Genomic DNA, 15,464 nt, shown 5'->3' on the forward strand with positions numbered 1-15,464 from the left:
AATTTCCAAATTAAACAAGACAAAAAAGTTTAACAGATTTTGAATCTTCCGCAAAGAGATCGCATGCACTGCTATTTTTAAACAGAGACTTACATAACATGTCTCTGGTTTAAAACTTTGATAGTATTCCAGTATAATGTATAATACTTTATTGTATAATTATACATTATTGGAAACAGCAGAAGAGGGTACTGTATTTATTACGTCGATTCAATTCACAAACAAAAATTAGAGCAACAAAGTTAAAATGATCAAACACAAAAGAAAAAAAAAATATAGTACATCAACGTAGGTTTATATCTCTAGGTGCATGGCTTATTTTATTGAAGGGTGTTGGTTTTTGGTAAAGGTCGTCAATGGACAGACGTATGATAAATGTGGTCTTGACGAGGACCAACCGCTACTGCTCGGTGCACGTAACAGTAATTTATAACAGTAAGAAAACAAACACAACGTAGCTGAGCTCTGATAATGCAAAGATACAGGTGTCGAAAAACCTGGTTCTGAACTGCGTGTTCAAACAGCTGTTACGACAACCGAAATTCTGATACCGTTTAACTCCGTCACTTTCGAGTTCTGTTGAGTAAATGTTCTCGGGTGACTGTTTATTTTTTATCTTGAAATATAAAGTTAAGAATGTTGACTACCGCGAATATGAATTGTTATAATTTATTTCTTTTTTATAGTTATTTTTATTTATTTATTTCAGAGACATATATATGTCACGAATTACAAAGTTGGAGCAAAAACCTTCATGGTATTTTTTACCTTCTGGCATTTAAAATGCAACATTTTCAATGAGTACGATTATATCTCCATAATACACGTAAATACTAAATCTAAAATAAAAAATCAATAATCTGATAGTATACTGTACTTTAAATTTTTGTTCCTTTACACCCCATTTTATTTTTATATGTAATGAAAAGATTTGAGTATAATCGACCAGTCAAGTATATACTCAATTGTCTTTCTGATATTTTTATTATTTTACTATTTGTGTAGTTGTCTGGGTTATACATGTATCAATAACAGAATTCATTATATATATATATATATATATATATATATATATATATATATATACACACAATTGAAATACCGATGACACTAACAATTAGATTATCAAATTTTCGGGACCTGTCCCCTCCTCAAGACAAACGAAATGATTTGTGCTTAATGGATATTTGAACACAAGCGTAGTGGGAAAATATGTTAGGAGTTTTTTTAAATATTAAATATGAGACGGCGATGGAAGAATACAGCGATATAAGGCATCGACCGTGCGCATTTTTTCTGCGTTGTAAATTGAAGGGGTTTTTTTTAAATAAGGGATGGATCTGTAGTTTTTTGATCCGTCACAATATTTTCCCAGAGATCTACAGTTCTGAAGCTATGTCAAGTGCAGTCGAGTGTTTAATGGGGGAAAATCTGGATATGCAACATGTAAGTGTCACCATGATTCTTTGCATATAGATGGGTGCAAATACGAAACTAAGACACGCGGTCAGCTGCTGAAAAAATGAAAAGAAGAAATGAAAACCTACATGTTCCAGCAAATGGTCTAGCTGAGAGGGAAGGAGAACGGCCCCATATCAAAAGTAGATTGTTAATAAGGGCAGACAGAGTTTTTGATTGTGCATAGTGTCTAAATGTGGATGGTGCGGATTTAGCCCAAATGAGAAAAAAATCAAAGCGAGAAAGGGCACCTGCTTAGAGCATGTTTGTGCACCAGTACCAGTGTGTATGCATTACATGTAATTTAGGGTCAATATGAAATACAAGTATTGACATAAAGGGGAAATATGATTTTTCATTAGTGTGTCATAACCTGACTTTGATGTATACCCCATACAACATGTTTCAGAACCAAAAAACTGTCCCCTTCCATCTGGGAGATCAAGGCTTCGACCCCCACTCTTACAGTGGCCACATCCGACATAAGAAACGGTAAGAGTTTGGGGTCTTTCGAATGAAACAAAAAACGAAGGCGTTGACACGATAAAGAACCCTCATTACTACGGCAATGAAAGCCTATGCATAGGAAACTCGTGGCAGTCCAGACCTCTCTAAGCCTTTTTAAAAATGGGATCACATGGATCACATTTATTTATTCATAGTAAAGGCGTGTCCATATAAAATAAATTCTAGTACATGTACATACGTGGCAAGTCGCTGTGATGGGACGGAAAACAGCAAACACTTATAGCCTATTTATTCTAAGGACGCACTATATAGAACAATTAATATGCAAAATATCAAATGCCACTAAAATATTCCATGTAGTGACAAATATTCCATGATTACTCTGTAGTGACAAATAGTTCATGATTAGTCTGTAGTGACAAATAGTTCATGATTACTCTGTAGTGACAAATATTCCATGATTACTCTGTAGTGACAAATAGTTCATGATGACTCTGTAGTGACAAATATTCCATGATTACTCTGTAGTGACAAATAATTCATGATTACTCTGTAGTGACAAATATTCCATGATTACTCTGTAGTGACAAATATTCCATGATTACTCTGTAGTGATAAATATTCCATGATGACTCTGTAGTGATAAATATTCCATGATTACTCTGTAGTGACAAATAGTTCATGATTACTCTGTAGTGACAAATAGTTCATGATTACTCTGTAGTGACAAATATTCCATGATTACTCTGTAGTGACAAATAGTTCATGATTACTCTGTAGTGACAAATATTCCATGATTACTCTGTAGTGACAAATATTCCATGATTACTCTGTAGTGACAAATAGTTCACGATTATTCTGTAGTGACAAATAATTCATGATTACTCAGTAGTGACAAATATTCCATGATTACTCTGTAGTGACAGATAGTTTATGATTACTCTGTAGTGACAAATAGTTCATGATGACTCTGTAGTGACAGATAGTTCATGATGACTCTGTAGTGACAAATATTCCATGATTACTCTGTAGTGACAAATAGTTCATGATTACTCTGTAGTGACAAATATTTTCACCCCTAATTGCCTGGTGTGCTATGAATTATATTTGTGGCAAATTGATTAGACGAACAAATTTCGAAAAACTGCCAGATTAATAATATTCAAAAGCACTGTGTAGTTCTTCACAACTTTATCTTCGGCTACAATCACAAAAGCCAAACCACATGCTTTAAAAATTAGATTTACACTAAGTATATTTGGATGGACCTTACGCAGTGAAGTGAGAATGTTATATGATTCAAATTAAGTCATTAAATGAGTTTTGATGAACGTGTTCCATGTTTTTCGATGCAAGATTTACGAGTGATTTTTTTTTATAGGTAAGGTATCATTGTAACACCCTATCTTCTATATTTCTGTATCAGTCAATAAGTTGTAGAATAGTCGTGGCTGCTTTCTTTCATATGATGTCAACGCCATTGTTTAGTGTGTCATTGCGATGTTAACGTGATTGTTATTTCAGCATTGAGATGACACGCCAATGCTGTTGTCCCATTACACACTCCATATTTTTTTAAGTTTTTCATAGCAAAATCCTGTTGGAATGTAAATATAATGACACATTTCCGATATGGATTTTCATTGTAAATATCCTTGCTAACTGAAACGTTTTAAAGATACCGATAAGTTAAAAAATACATGTACATGTAGAGGATTCGTAGAAGCATTTTAATAGAGTTTATAGTTTTCCTTTTTTAATCATAAAACTATCAATATTCTATGCATGGTATTTTAAACACTATATATAAGGTCTAGCTCCAGCCATTTCAATATTCTGCTCGACTTCATTATTCAAAGGGAAAGTAGTCCCGGAATATGATGTGTGGAACGAGCGTGATTTGGTTCTGTGGTATAGGCTAACTCATTTTTTAAAAGCAAATTTTAATTTTACTTTGAAGAGTGTATACACAACTTTCTAACATGTTATTCATAGAAAAATGAGAGATTCTATGCTATGCTGCCAAGATTTTTCTGAAAAGTTGAAATCTTGATGAAAAGGTGCAACATAAAGCGCAGCGCATTGGAGAATCAGTATGATTTATATCATTAATCATAATGCGTATACATATCTTTTAATAATAAGTCTATGATAGAAAAAGAAATCATGTTCTCCAATGCGATCCATATTTTTGAACACTAGCAATATATTTATGTGGCATTTTCATTGGGGAAAAGAAAACGACGACAGATGATAAAATGCCACTAAAATTATACTATCGTAGTCACAAAAGAACTGAAGATTTCACATGAATTTTCACAGTTGCCTAAATCTTACATGCATAGTAAATTATACATAATTCGGCGAGGGTAAGGTCGAGGCTTTCAGAGCCCTCTTGACAATTTCGACTCAAACTCAAATATCACTTGGATTTCAAGAAGTAGCGATGTCTTTTATTTACGCTGCAGCACAATATCAAGTCAAAGAATATTTTACCTATCGACATTGTTCACTTTACGTTAGAAAAGTCACATAGAATTACCTTTATTGGGTCAATATAGATGGTGATTTTAAATTAGCTTTCTCCAACAAATTGAAATGGTGCATATATTAATCGCAAGGCTCTGTCATTTTGGCAACGATTTGGACTAGGCAAATGTAAAATCACGTTGTTCAATGATAGATGTTTTACTTATTTTCTTCCTCTGTCTGTATCAATTAACTTCATGCAAGGCTTCACTTACTTGCGCACAATCGGAAGTACTCGTGCATTTACTTTCATCTAACGGTGTTCCATAACAGTTAGTTAACCATTGGGGGAATGTATTAAGAAGTCTGCTTTCTATTTATACATAGAATTATGGACAACTGGACATTTGTCGAAATAGGAAATTAACAGAGTCATTTAATACAAAACAAGAATCTAGTTCTTTGTGCAGAATTTTGTGGGATTTTCTCCTTTTTTCATCTTCTACACCCCCCTCCCCGAAATAAAATAGAATATATCCCTTACATTGTTTTAGTAACGAACTTAAAAACTAGGTTTCTTTTACTAGTATTCACCTATTCATTTATAGTTTGAAATCGTATTGATAAGAACAGAATCTCTTTAGTGTATAGACATGTTTTAAAAATCATAGAATTTGCCTAATTATGTGAAAATTTTACCAAGGGATATATCAATGTCAAGTCTGCAGCATTTCTTAAATAAACAGAGAGGGCCAATTTATGCCCGTATACGGAATCTTTCTGGGAGAATTTACGACAGGGCAATCATGGGACAGTTAACGCGCGCTTTCCCGCTGTCGTCTGCTCGTTATCTTCGCTCGTGTTGACAGAAGCGCCATGGGATAGCATTGCTTGATAACCCCTGCTATTTTATTCCACTGTCCCTGAAATCAAGGGGGTATATATCCCCTGTTTAAATATTCCATTATAATTACTTTATGGTGGAAATAAACATTATTAGATGTTAATATCTGTCATAATTTTCGCATCTGTTCAAGATATTAAAAAAATGCACGTCAAATCCCATGAAACTATATACATATTCCAATTTACGAAAGTTAAGTCTTAACTTTCAGTGGCCTTTTTGTCAAAAGCTCCTATAATCTTACAAACATTTCGAAACATGCGTCCATTTTTTCCCCACAGCGTATCCGTGATGATAAGTTTCGATATTTCAAGAGCTCAAAAGCACACTTGTAACACCACGTTTAGTGGCCATCAAGGGTAGGGACGATAGTTTTCAACTTCATCTTTGAATGTACTTAACACTTCAATATCAGTGAAGAATCATTTTCACGTGTGTCGCGGTACTTACCTCAGTGTTTGACACTTATGGTCGTCTTCACTCCAAGAAGGGCTTGTTTTACACCCTTTCCGCAGTCTGGAGAGTCCTATGTTCAAATCTTGCAGCCCTCATAAGCTTGAGTGCCCATGTCGACATTTCTTCACGCCAAGCACATTTAATACCTTTAGTTTAATTTTTGTTTTACAATCATTAGTTTTCCGTTGAGTACCAAACTTTATATTAAGTTAAAGATACATATACTCCATTTACATTGATCATAAGAAGGGTGGTTTTTGAAATGTGCTGTTGTGCCATATTATTATTCTAATTTATGAATACACGATACAACACAGCATTTCATTAGAGTTGAAGGCTGATTACACTTGGTAGCCAGTTGTAAAATACTATCTGACAGCCGTAACAGTGGTAAAGATTTTAAAATTATATTGAACTGCATGAGGAGCTTTTGTAAATATTGTATCAATGCGGTACTTCGACACTACCTAGAAGGAAAACCAGACAATCGTTACATAGACAGGTATTGTGGACCGAAGTTTGAGAAAGAGTCCCGATATGGGATTCGTGTTTGTGGGGAGGGGCGGTCGACGGGCTGCGGGGACCCAAGACTAAGTCTGTATTATTTGTTTTCACGTCGTTCGTGCCGATTAAATGGAAGTTGGGGTGTAGCATATAAGCCCCCGACAAGTGCGTGTTTTGCTTTTCATTCATCGTGCCAAATCAATCGTTTCTTGCTATGACAGATTGTGTCAAAATGGTAAGGCTTGGATGTTTAAAATGCCACAAACATCCCTACATGCTGTCAAAACAGAGCTCGACGTTTAAATCCTGAAATTTCCAAGTTTACAAAATATGACTGCCGACTTGACATCATGGAGTGGGCAACCTTAATATACCTCATGATAAAGTTGTGGTTATCAGAAGAAGAAAAAAACTAGCCATGGATATCCCTACTGTGTACCAGTCAGGCACTCGACATGCTTATCCCTGTCATTTGTTCTGTATTGCTTTTTTGGAGAAGAGATTGCTTTATCAGTCTACTACAGTGCTGCTGTATGACGTCATCACGGGATGCCGTCTGGAATTTTCTACTTTGTCACTATCACAAAAATTCCTCATTGACACCCCCAAATCATCTCTATGTATTCTGAAGCACATGCAATTCTCTTTTTAATCTTGAGATGATTTGTCCTATAAGGAAAACTTCTGCCATAAAAGAAACCCATTATAAACAGAAGGAAACAGTATAATAAATAACATTTAAAAACATTTTTATTTCTTCATGAAGAATTGATGCTCTGAATCATATGTTCATATAATGAAATGTCAAATTCCAATAAATTCACAATTCACAAAATAAAATAACAATGAGGGATAAAATGCATTCCATGTTGCTGGCGAGATAAACTCTTCAGTCCAGGCTGTTGACATTGTAGCAGGTGAATCACAGCTAGGTCCTTTAATATCGCTGCTGATAACCCTGCCAAACGCAGATCAATGCATTCATTCACAATGTATTAAAGATAGGCATAATTTTTCTTATTCCTAATGTGAATTCAATTCAGTAACTAGTTAAGGTAGTACTCTACATCGTCATAATGGCTGACTTCCTTTAAAAACATGGATGCAAAAATCGATATCAGCAATATTTGACTTTTCCTTTTCCAGTTAGATACCTAGCCGAGTAGCTCAGTAGGTTAGAATACCGACTGCTGACCTGTAGGTCGCAGGTTCGAGTCCAGCAGGGGTTTTAATTTTTTTTCAGATTACCTTCTACTAAAACTGTATTTTTTGACAAAATAAAGTAAATTTCAAAATTTTCAACTTCAAAATATTTTTGTACATATCCTCCACTTTTCATCTACATCAAATTTCTCTGGTGTAGCACACCTCCTTAAACAACTTTCTTTTTGTTCCCTTTTCAATCATCTACCCTGTCATAAAGGCTTTCAGAATTGAATGTGTTCTGTTAATATAGTAATTCTACATAATATAATCACATTAGTTTGTATTAAATTTTTCAAATGTCCTCTGACTTGTCTGATTTAACAGTATGATTGTGACTTACCCCTCTATTATGATTGCCTCGATTGTTGTATCCAGAATTTCCTCTGTTGTTGCCTTGGTAACCACCACCTCCTCCATAGCTTCTCTGTTGCTGTTGTTGGTAACCTTGGTTCCTTTGACCATATTGCTGATATCCTCCTCCTCCTCTTCCTTGCTGGTACCCTCCTCTTCCACCTTGCTGGTACCCACCTCCTCCCCCACCACCTCTCCATCCTTGCTGATCTCTGCAGTTAACAAATACTTTTTTACAAACTCTATTGGGCAAGTATGGACTTTCACCAGGTACCAGTCAATGCTAACTTGGCTTTTGAAGCTCACACAATTCTATATCTAAAGTTCTTGAATATTTAATTAAATTAAGCATCTAGAAATATCTTTTGGATTTTGTATCAGTATAACCTAAATATATAGATATGCATTGTGAACCTTGAGATTCTGTGAACCTTTCAAACGTATTGGACAAAACATGTCCTTGATTTAACATATACATATATTTACATTCACTGAATCTTTTCTCTTATATTTCTATTGAAATTAACAATGCTTTCATCTGTGACAATGAATGAATGTTTGTTGCAAACTAGTTCAATCCAGTTTTTTTTAGTACCACCTGTCTGTGTAATCATTACCAAATATGGAGCATCATCAAGGTCAAACGGTGCATTAGTACTTAAATCTAGTTTATATTTTAAAACAATACATAAAAATATAAATATAATTTTTTTTTATATATAACCTGCATAAGCGGGTTATGAATTTATTCTGCAATCTGAATTTATACCTTCATCACCCGATGAAACAACAAAGAAAGCATTTTATTGTTTAAGTATATGCTCTTGGTGTTAATCAAAATCATAAGATCTAAAATTTCAGAAGCAGAAAATCATATTCATGTGAATAATGAAAATTTCAATTATGTTGCCATGATGCACAGCCTGTATCAATATTGTCTCAGTCCTTCAGATGTTTGTATCTACTCTCCATAATCATCTGGACACTTTCTGTAGGAAAAATTGTCCCCATTAAATGGCACTGATCAAATTAAGGACGTTATTGAAATAGAATGTGTTTGCAAGATAGAAATTGTGAGTTCTTTGCATGAACTCAAATAAAAGATACTTTATCAGGATTAATTGAAAATATTGTATTTCAAACAAGGGTCATCCCAGATGTCATATTCAACATATATAATAGTTGCACAAGGAAGAATCCAAACTGATGTTTTCCGGAAGAAAAATGTTCTAAACACTGAATCTGATTTATTTCAGTGGAAAATGTATGCTCCAACTCCTATGGGCGCAGTTTTCACCTTATTGAACTAGCCAATCAGCATCTTTATCAGAATTTCAATAAGCCTCGCTTTGAGTTTAGAAAAATATAACAGTTCAAAGAGTCCAGACATTTGTAAGGAAAGTACACAAATGTCTGGATGATCGAGGCTCGCATCAACACAGACATAAATCTGTAAACAGTTTTGAAATTACATGCAAAATAATTACTTAAAAAGGAATTTTTAAGAATGTATAATTTCCATTTGATAAAGAAGTGGTGACATATGAGATGACCCATGAATTTTGGGTACATCTAAAGTATGGCATTGAAAGTACTACATGGTAATATATTTGTCCACATAAAATGACTTTAAAATTTACTTTCCTTAGATTTTTGAAATTTTAGTGAAAAAAATGCCAATTTTCATAAGAATTTCCTCTTAGTGACTTCATAAACAGATTTGTAATGTTACTACATACATGTTTGTCAAATATACATCATTGAAAGAATTGACAATCTAGTTCATGAAGTGGCTCTATTTTTTCTAAATATTACATGTAGATGTGTCGGAACGACATGAATGACCTTGCTGGAAATAAGTGAAGTTATCTTGCTCAAGTACTTCACCTGCATATTCTCATAATACGTCTATAACAAGCAGAAACTATGAATTGTTTTAATTTTTTTTAAAAGTCTAACGAGCACAATTCTGTCATAGATTTGACCTGAATATTCTCAAGATGTATCTATATACCAAATTTTCGTTGAACGGAGACTAAATTATTACAGAATGATGGAAAGGGGTAACACTATATTCCATAAAAAACCAAACAATTGATTAAAGCTTTATTTCTGGTCTCATAGAGCAAGATATTCAGTGTTTCACAACATAAAAATCAAGTTTGAAAATATATTTCAAATCTCAAAGATTTCATTTGAAGTTTTATGGTTTTTAAGAGCCAAATTAATCCTTCAAGGAAAATGAAATACAACTTTTGGTAACTTTTATTGTACAGTAATACAAAATGTACAACACAGCTTGCTGTTCAGGAATACAAGAAATCATCAGGAAAGATTGAAAAAGTGGCAATAATTAGTACTCAGCCAGTCCTGTTTCACAAAATAACCTTATGACTAGAATCAAAATTTAGAAATGCTGCAATTTCCATATAGTTCCTCTCTTGTAGTTTTTTAATGAGCACAGACACTATCTCTATATGGCTGATAAACCTTTAAACATCCTGAAAACCTTGTGAAGTACTTTTTATTGTTGGGTAAGTTTTCTTTTTAACCTTAGTCAAGACTTTTGTGAGAAGGACTACAGATGCTTAAGTGTCAATACAAAATCCGAATTTACAAAATATAAAACTATTACATATTCTGATGATGTTTTCTATAAATAGCATAGTGTATTCATGTACTTGACTTTTTTTTAATCTATTACTTTGTACAATATCTATAAAAATCAATATATGCACCCAGGAGTGCATGAGCCGAGTTGCATAGAATACATTGTAAAGTCAGGAATGATGTGGCATATTTATAATTGTGAAGAACAAATTGTTGGATATAATGTAATAAATTCTTGTGAATATATTTTTTAAAGGAGTTTGGAAATGGGCATCCTTCACTGTTGTATATTACCTCTTAGAGTTATCATGCAGATCCAGATATTTCTAAAATTTTCAATCTTTTTTCAGGACTGTGACCTTGACCTTTTTTCTCCAAAATCAATAGGGGTCTTCCTAACCTGCTATCCAACAATATGACTAAGTTTCATTTGATTCAGTTTTAAACTTTTTGAGTTACTGTCCAGAAACCATATTTGTCTTAAGTTTTCAATCTAATTTCAGTCACTGTGACCTTGACCTTTGATTCTCCAAAATCAATAGGGACCTTGCTTTGCTGGTATCCAACAATATATCCAAGTTTCATTTGATTCAAATTAAAAATTTTTTTCGAGTTATCCTCCGGAAACCAATTTTTTTTTTTGAATTTTAAATCTATTTTCGGTCACTGTGACCTTTGACCTATTTTCTCCAAATTCAATAGGGGTCTTCCTTACCTGGTACATAACAATATCTTTAAGTATCATTTGATTCGGATTTAAACTTTCTGAGTTATCATCCGGAAACCAAATTTTTCAGAAATTTTCATTCTATTTTCGGTCACTGTGACCTTGACCTTATACCATTTTCCTCCAAAATCAATAGGGGTCTTCCTTACCTGGTACATAACAATATTTTTAAGTATCATTTGATTTGGACTTAAACTTTCTGAGTTATCATCCGGAAACCAAATTTTTCAGAAATTTTCATTCTATTTTCGGTCACTGTGACCTTGACCTTTGACCATTTTCCTCCAAAATTAATAGGGGTCTTCCTTACCTGGTACCCAACAATATATCAAAGTTTCATTTGATTAGATTGTAAACTTTTCGAGTTATCATCCGGAAACCAATTGTTGAAGCCCGCCCACCCGCCCGCATCACCAAACCAATAGCCGAGTTCAACTTCGTCGCAACTCGGCTCAAAATATTTTCATATTTTCTGGACTATTTTAAAGTTTTGCCACTTAAATGAAAGAATGCAGAAGTTCGCAAGCTCACATACCCCAAGCTCCAACATTGCTTGACTATGTCTCACATAGATAGGACAGACGGGCTCGAAATTCTAAGATGAAAAGGGGCATAACTCCCAGAAAAATTATTGAATCAGAATTTCCTAGGAATACATACATCTACACAACGTGTCCTTATTAACTACAGTGTTTCACGAAATTCTGTTGAGCGGTCTCAGAGGAGTTGTGCCGACAAGAACAGGACAGAGGGGCTCGAAATTCTAAGTTCAAAAGGGGCATAACTCCTAGAAAAATTATTGAATCAAAATTTCCTGGAATTATGCACATCCACACTGTGTGTCCTTATTAACTACAAAGTTTCACGAAATTCTATTGAGCGGTCTCTGAGGAGTTGCGCTGACAAAAAAGGAACTGACGGACGGGTCGAAAACATTATACCCTCCTCCGCAACTTCGTTGCGTGGGGTATAAATATCTTTTTATCTGTCACAGTTGTTTGACCTATAAAATGAGAAATCCTAAAAAAATATATGGTGTTTTTATCAATTAATTGAAGCTCCATCACAGATCTAGACCACCAAATGAGGCAGTTGCTGGGGTTTCACGACAGGAAGTTGTTCAAAGAAAAATTCTGCAAGGAGTACGCATTTACATGGTGCTCACAAATTATCAGATCCTCCCTATCACAGTATGAAACCTTATCAATACAAAACAAGCTAAATATGTGAAAAATATGTAAATACTAATTAATTAAACTGCTTTTAATATTCTACTTCATCAAAAGGCGTACAATAATTTTCTGTATGCTTCTCAACGTTGTTCCAAAAAAATCTGTGTCTTTGTCAACAGTCAGCATGTGTCAGCCTTGTTGTAGAGAGACTCCAACACTTTTCACAGATCTAGGCACAATCACCAATGATATCTCTTTCATATTTGAAGAACTGTGCTAATTGTGGTGTATTTGTGTGCTTCCTCTCTGATCCACGGGGAGTCGCGTATGAGTTCAGCACAGGTGTTTCCTTCCAATGCCTGTGCCAATCCTGGCCGCGCTCAAGTACACCTCTTCATATTTAATTGCTACATGTTCTTTAGGGCTGCTTTATAAATTTAAGGTTCTAATTTCCTTGAAATCAACACAAAACACTAATGAGATCATTTACTGGCCTTCATTTACTCTGTGGTCCTATAGATTATATTGGTGACACTATTTTATGTTTACTATAGGCATAATTTACATCTACTTTATATTTGTTGAAAAACTAGTTATTAATAACTCAGTATAAAATATCGTTAATTCGTAAATATGAATATAGTATATTTAAAAAAATGTTTACAAACCAATAACTCCATCTTTGGTTGAATTACCTTTTAATCATGAGAATGTAACAAATCTTCTATGTGATTACTGATCTACTGGTGTGTGTGAGCTCGGTTTTCAGTCTCTGAGCTTCTTTCAGAAGAACACCTCCTTGCCTTTTCAATTACACTTTGTAAAAGTCATCGCTTTTGAAGTCGACCAATTAAATGCTCTAATATTGACACAGATGATGTCTTATAAAGCTCCCTTGTGCTTTTCTAATGATAGAAAGGACAAGCAAGCATACACAGATAGTTTTACATTTACACATAGTAAAGTAAATAATATCCAAACTTAGGAATGTTTTTGATCCCTCTTAAAATCTGGATGTCAAAATTCAAATTATACTAATTACTTTAAACTTCAAAAGTTAACACACGAAGAGTGGATTATAATAAATTGTTTAACAAACGATTATATTATAACACTTGAAATGAAAAAAATTCTCTTTTCATATTAGTATGCTATTATAGGGTATCAACTAAACTTAATATATCAATACCTTGAGAACATGTTAGGTGAATTGACAACAGTGGAGAAGGTGTCCACATAATTTTTACCAGATAAAGAACTAGTGCATCTTACCTGTAGCCATACCCAGAATTGTTTCCATAGTTACCAGAGGAGCCATATCCCCCTCCTGAAAAACATAAAAAAACAAAAATCGTATGTAAACGCCATAATCAATTTGTAAATTGCTCGAACTTAAAATCTACACTGATCTTGTTATACTTCATTGTTTCTATCTTATGTTTGTCTGCAGGTGCAAAATTTGCTGTTTGTATAAACAATATGTAAATGTATTTGTGATTCAATTTTTGTGGATTTGGTGATGGATATTAATATGGATGATGTAAACATTCTGGGATATCTATGTGGATATTTAAACATCTGTCAGCATCCTCAGCATATAGAATATATGTACCACATCAAAAAATAACAATTTAGCTACCCACAAAAATATGTTATATGGTACATGTAGCTATTTTTTTCATCAAAATTGTTTCCTTAGGATGATAACAAACCTTTTTATTGGGCTAAATTTTTTCTAAAACATGTCCTCCTTGTCTTGTGAATTGTTTCTTCAACTTCTATGCGACAGTAATTAGCAAAATTAAGGGAGACAAATGATGCAAAATTATCTTCCCTTCCCAAAGGCATCAGGTACTGAATCGTGAAATCAACCTTTCACCGAGAAAGAATGAAAAGATCCTCCATTAAACACAGGAGAAAAGAGATCTACTGGGCTAGAAAAAGTTTATCCTCATGTAGTTTAGTAACTCGCTCATGAAACATCAAATTATATTCCAATGTGCCTGTAGTGCCCCAAGGCAGATAGGGCCGACACAAGTCACCATCTCCTCATTAGAGCCAAGCTTGCTTGTGGAGCCACCATGCTAGTTTTTTCTCTCTGCATTATCATGTCCTTAAACAGATTTAAGTAACCCATGCAAGATAATTTTGTAAATTTAGCAGCAACATTTCAGGGGGAAAAATAAAAAAAATATCAAAATTTGTAAGACTGGATGAATGAGGGAATCTTGCCTTGTTTGATTTGGGCGGGAGGTATTTAATGACAGCAGATGCTTTGAGTCTGATTGACTAAATGTCGGGACGTTCGATTTAAATTGAGACTATAATTTAGTGGTATCAACATATAATTAACCGCTGCTGCACTAATCGATCTATAAAAGACTTCATTAGTTAGAATCAAACTGATATTTGTGTGCAACTAACAATACTTTTTATTTCAGAATTTATGAAATACAAGTACCAAGCAGTAAATTTAGTCCAAAAAGAACTGTAATATTTGTGTTTCATTTCTTACAAGATTAAAGGGTAATATATGTAAATATAAGTCTAATATTTATTCAATACACATAGGTGGAAGTTAAAAAAAATATGTTCTAAACATTTTCTCCCATTCTTTTTCAATTCACAAGATTAAGAAAATTAGTTTACATAACTTGATGGTATGTTTTCAAAATCTGCTGGTATAAATATGTGATTTCAGTAGAAAACAGAATTTCCCCAAAAAAACTTTCAGTAAAAACCATAAAACAATAAGCTATAAAACTTTGATTAAAAATATTCATGAGCTGGTAGTGCTGTGTAACCAAGAGCAAGGAACTATGTGTTGAATTATTGAATCAAGCCATCATTATTGTGAAGGAGGCAGCAGTGAAGATTGACAAACTCAGGGTTTTTATTAACTTGGCAATAAATTTGACGGAATGAAGAAACCATTAAAGATGTGATATTGCATGTGATCGAAATTGACGAGTTTGTATTGTAGACAAATTGAAGAAAAATCCAATTTGGTGAGTTGGAATAATTCTTTAAAGAGTCTACAATTGATTGCGAGGGCTTCTGAGCTGCTTTTCATCGTGAGATGACAAGTACTCTGGATAAGCATGGCTTAGGAATTTCTGAGAGAATAGTAGTGATGAAT

General features: G+C 33.8%; 1 protein-coding gene across 3 annotated transcripts in view; it reads right to left on the reverse strand.

Annotated features, from left to right (window-relative positions):
- Nucleotides 1–6,991: 6,991 nt before the first annotated feature.
- Nucleotides 6,992–15,464, reverse strand: part of LOC125652407 (5'-3' exoribonuclease 2-like) — a 59,878-nt gene continuing 51,405 nt past the window's right edge. For 2 of the 3 annotated variants that reach the window (XM_048881597.2, XM_056164941.1), the window contains 3 exons: nucleotides 13,598–13,652; nucleotides 7,806–8,028; nucleotides 6,992–7,217 (listed from right to left, as the gene is read on the reverse strand). In XM_048881597.2, the coding sequence (XP_048737554.1) occupies nucleotides 7,197–7,217; nucleotides 7,806–8,028; nucleotides 13,598–13,652 (299 nt within the window). In that variant the 3' untranslated portion in view covers nucleotides 6,992–7,196. Of the gene's footprint in view, nucleotides 7,218–7,805; nucleotides 13,129–13,597; nucleotides 13,653–15,464 lie in introns of those variants that run through there. The other variant, XM_056164942.1, reaches the window with a different exon arrangement.

This window comes from Ostrea edulis, chromosome 5 (assembly GCF_947568905.1).
Source record: "Ostrea edulis chromosome 5, xbOstEdul1.1, whole genome shotgun sequence".
Lineage (NCBI taxonomy): Eukaryota > Metazoa > Mollusca > Bivalvia > Ostreida > Ostreidae > Ostrea > Ostrea edulis.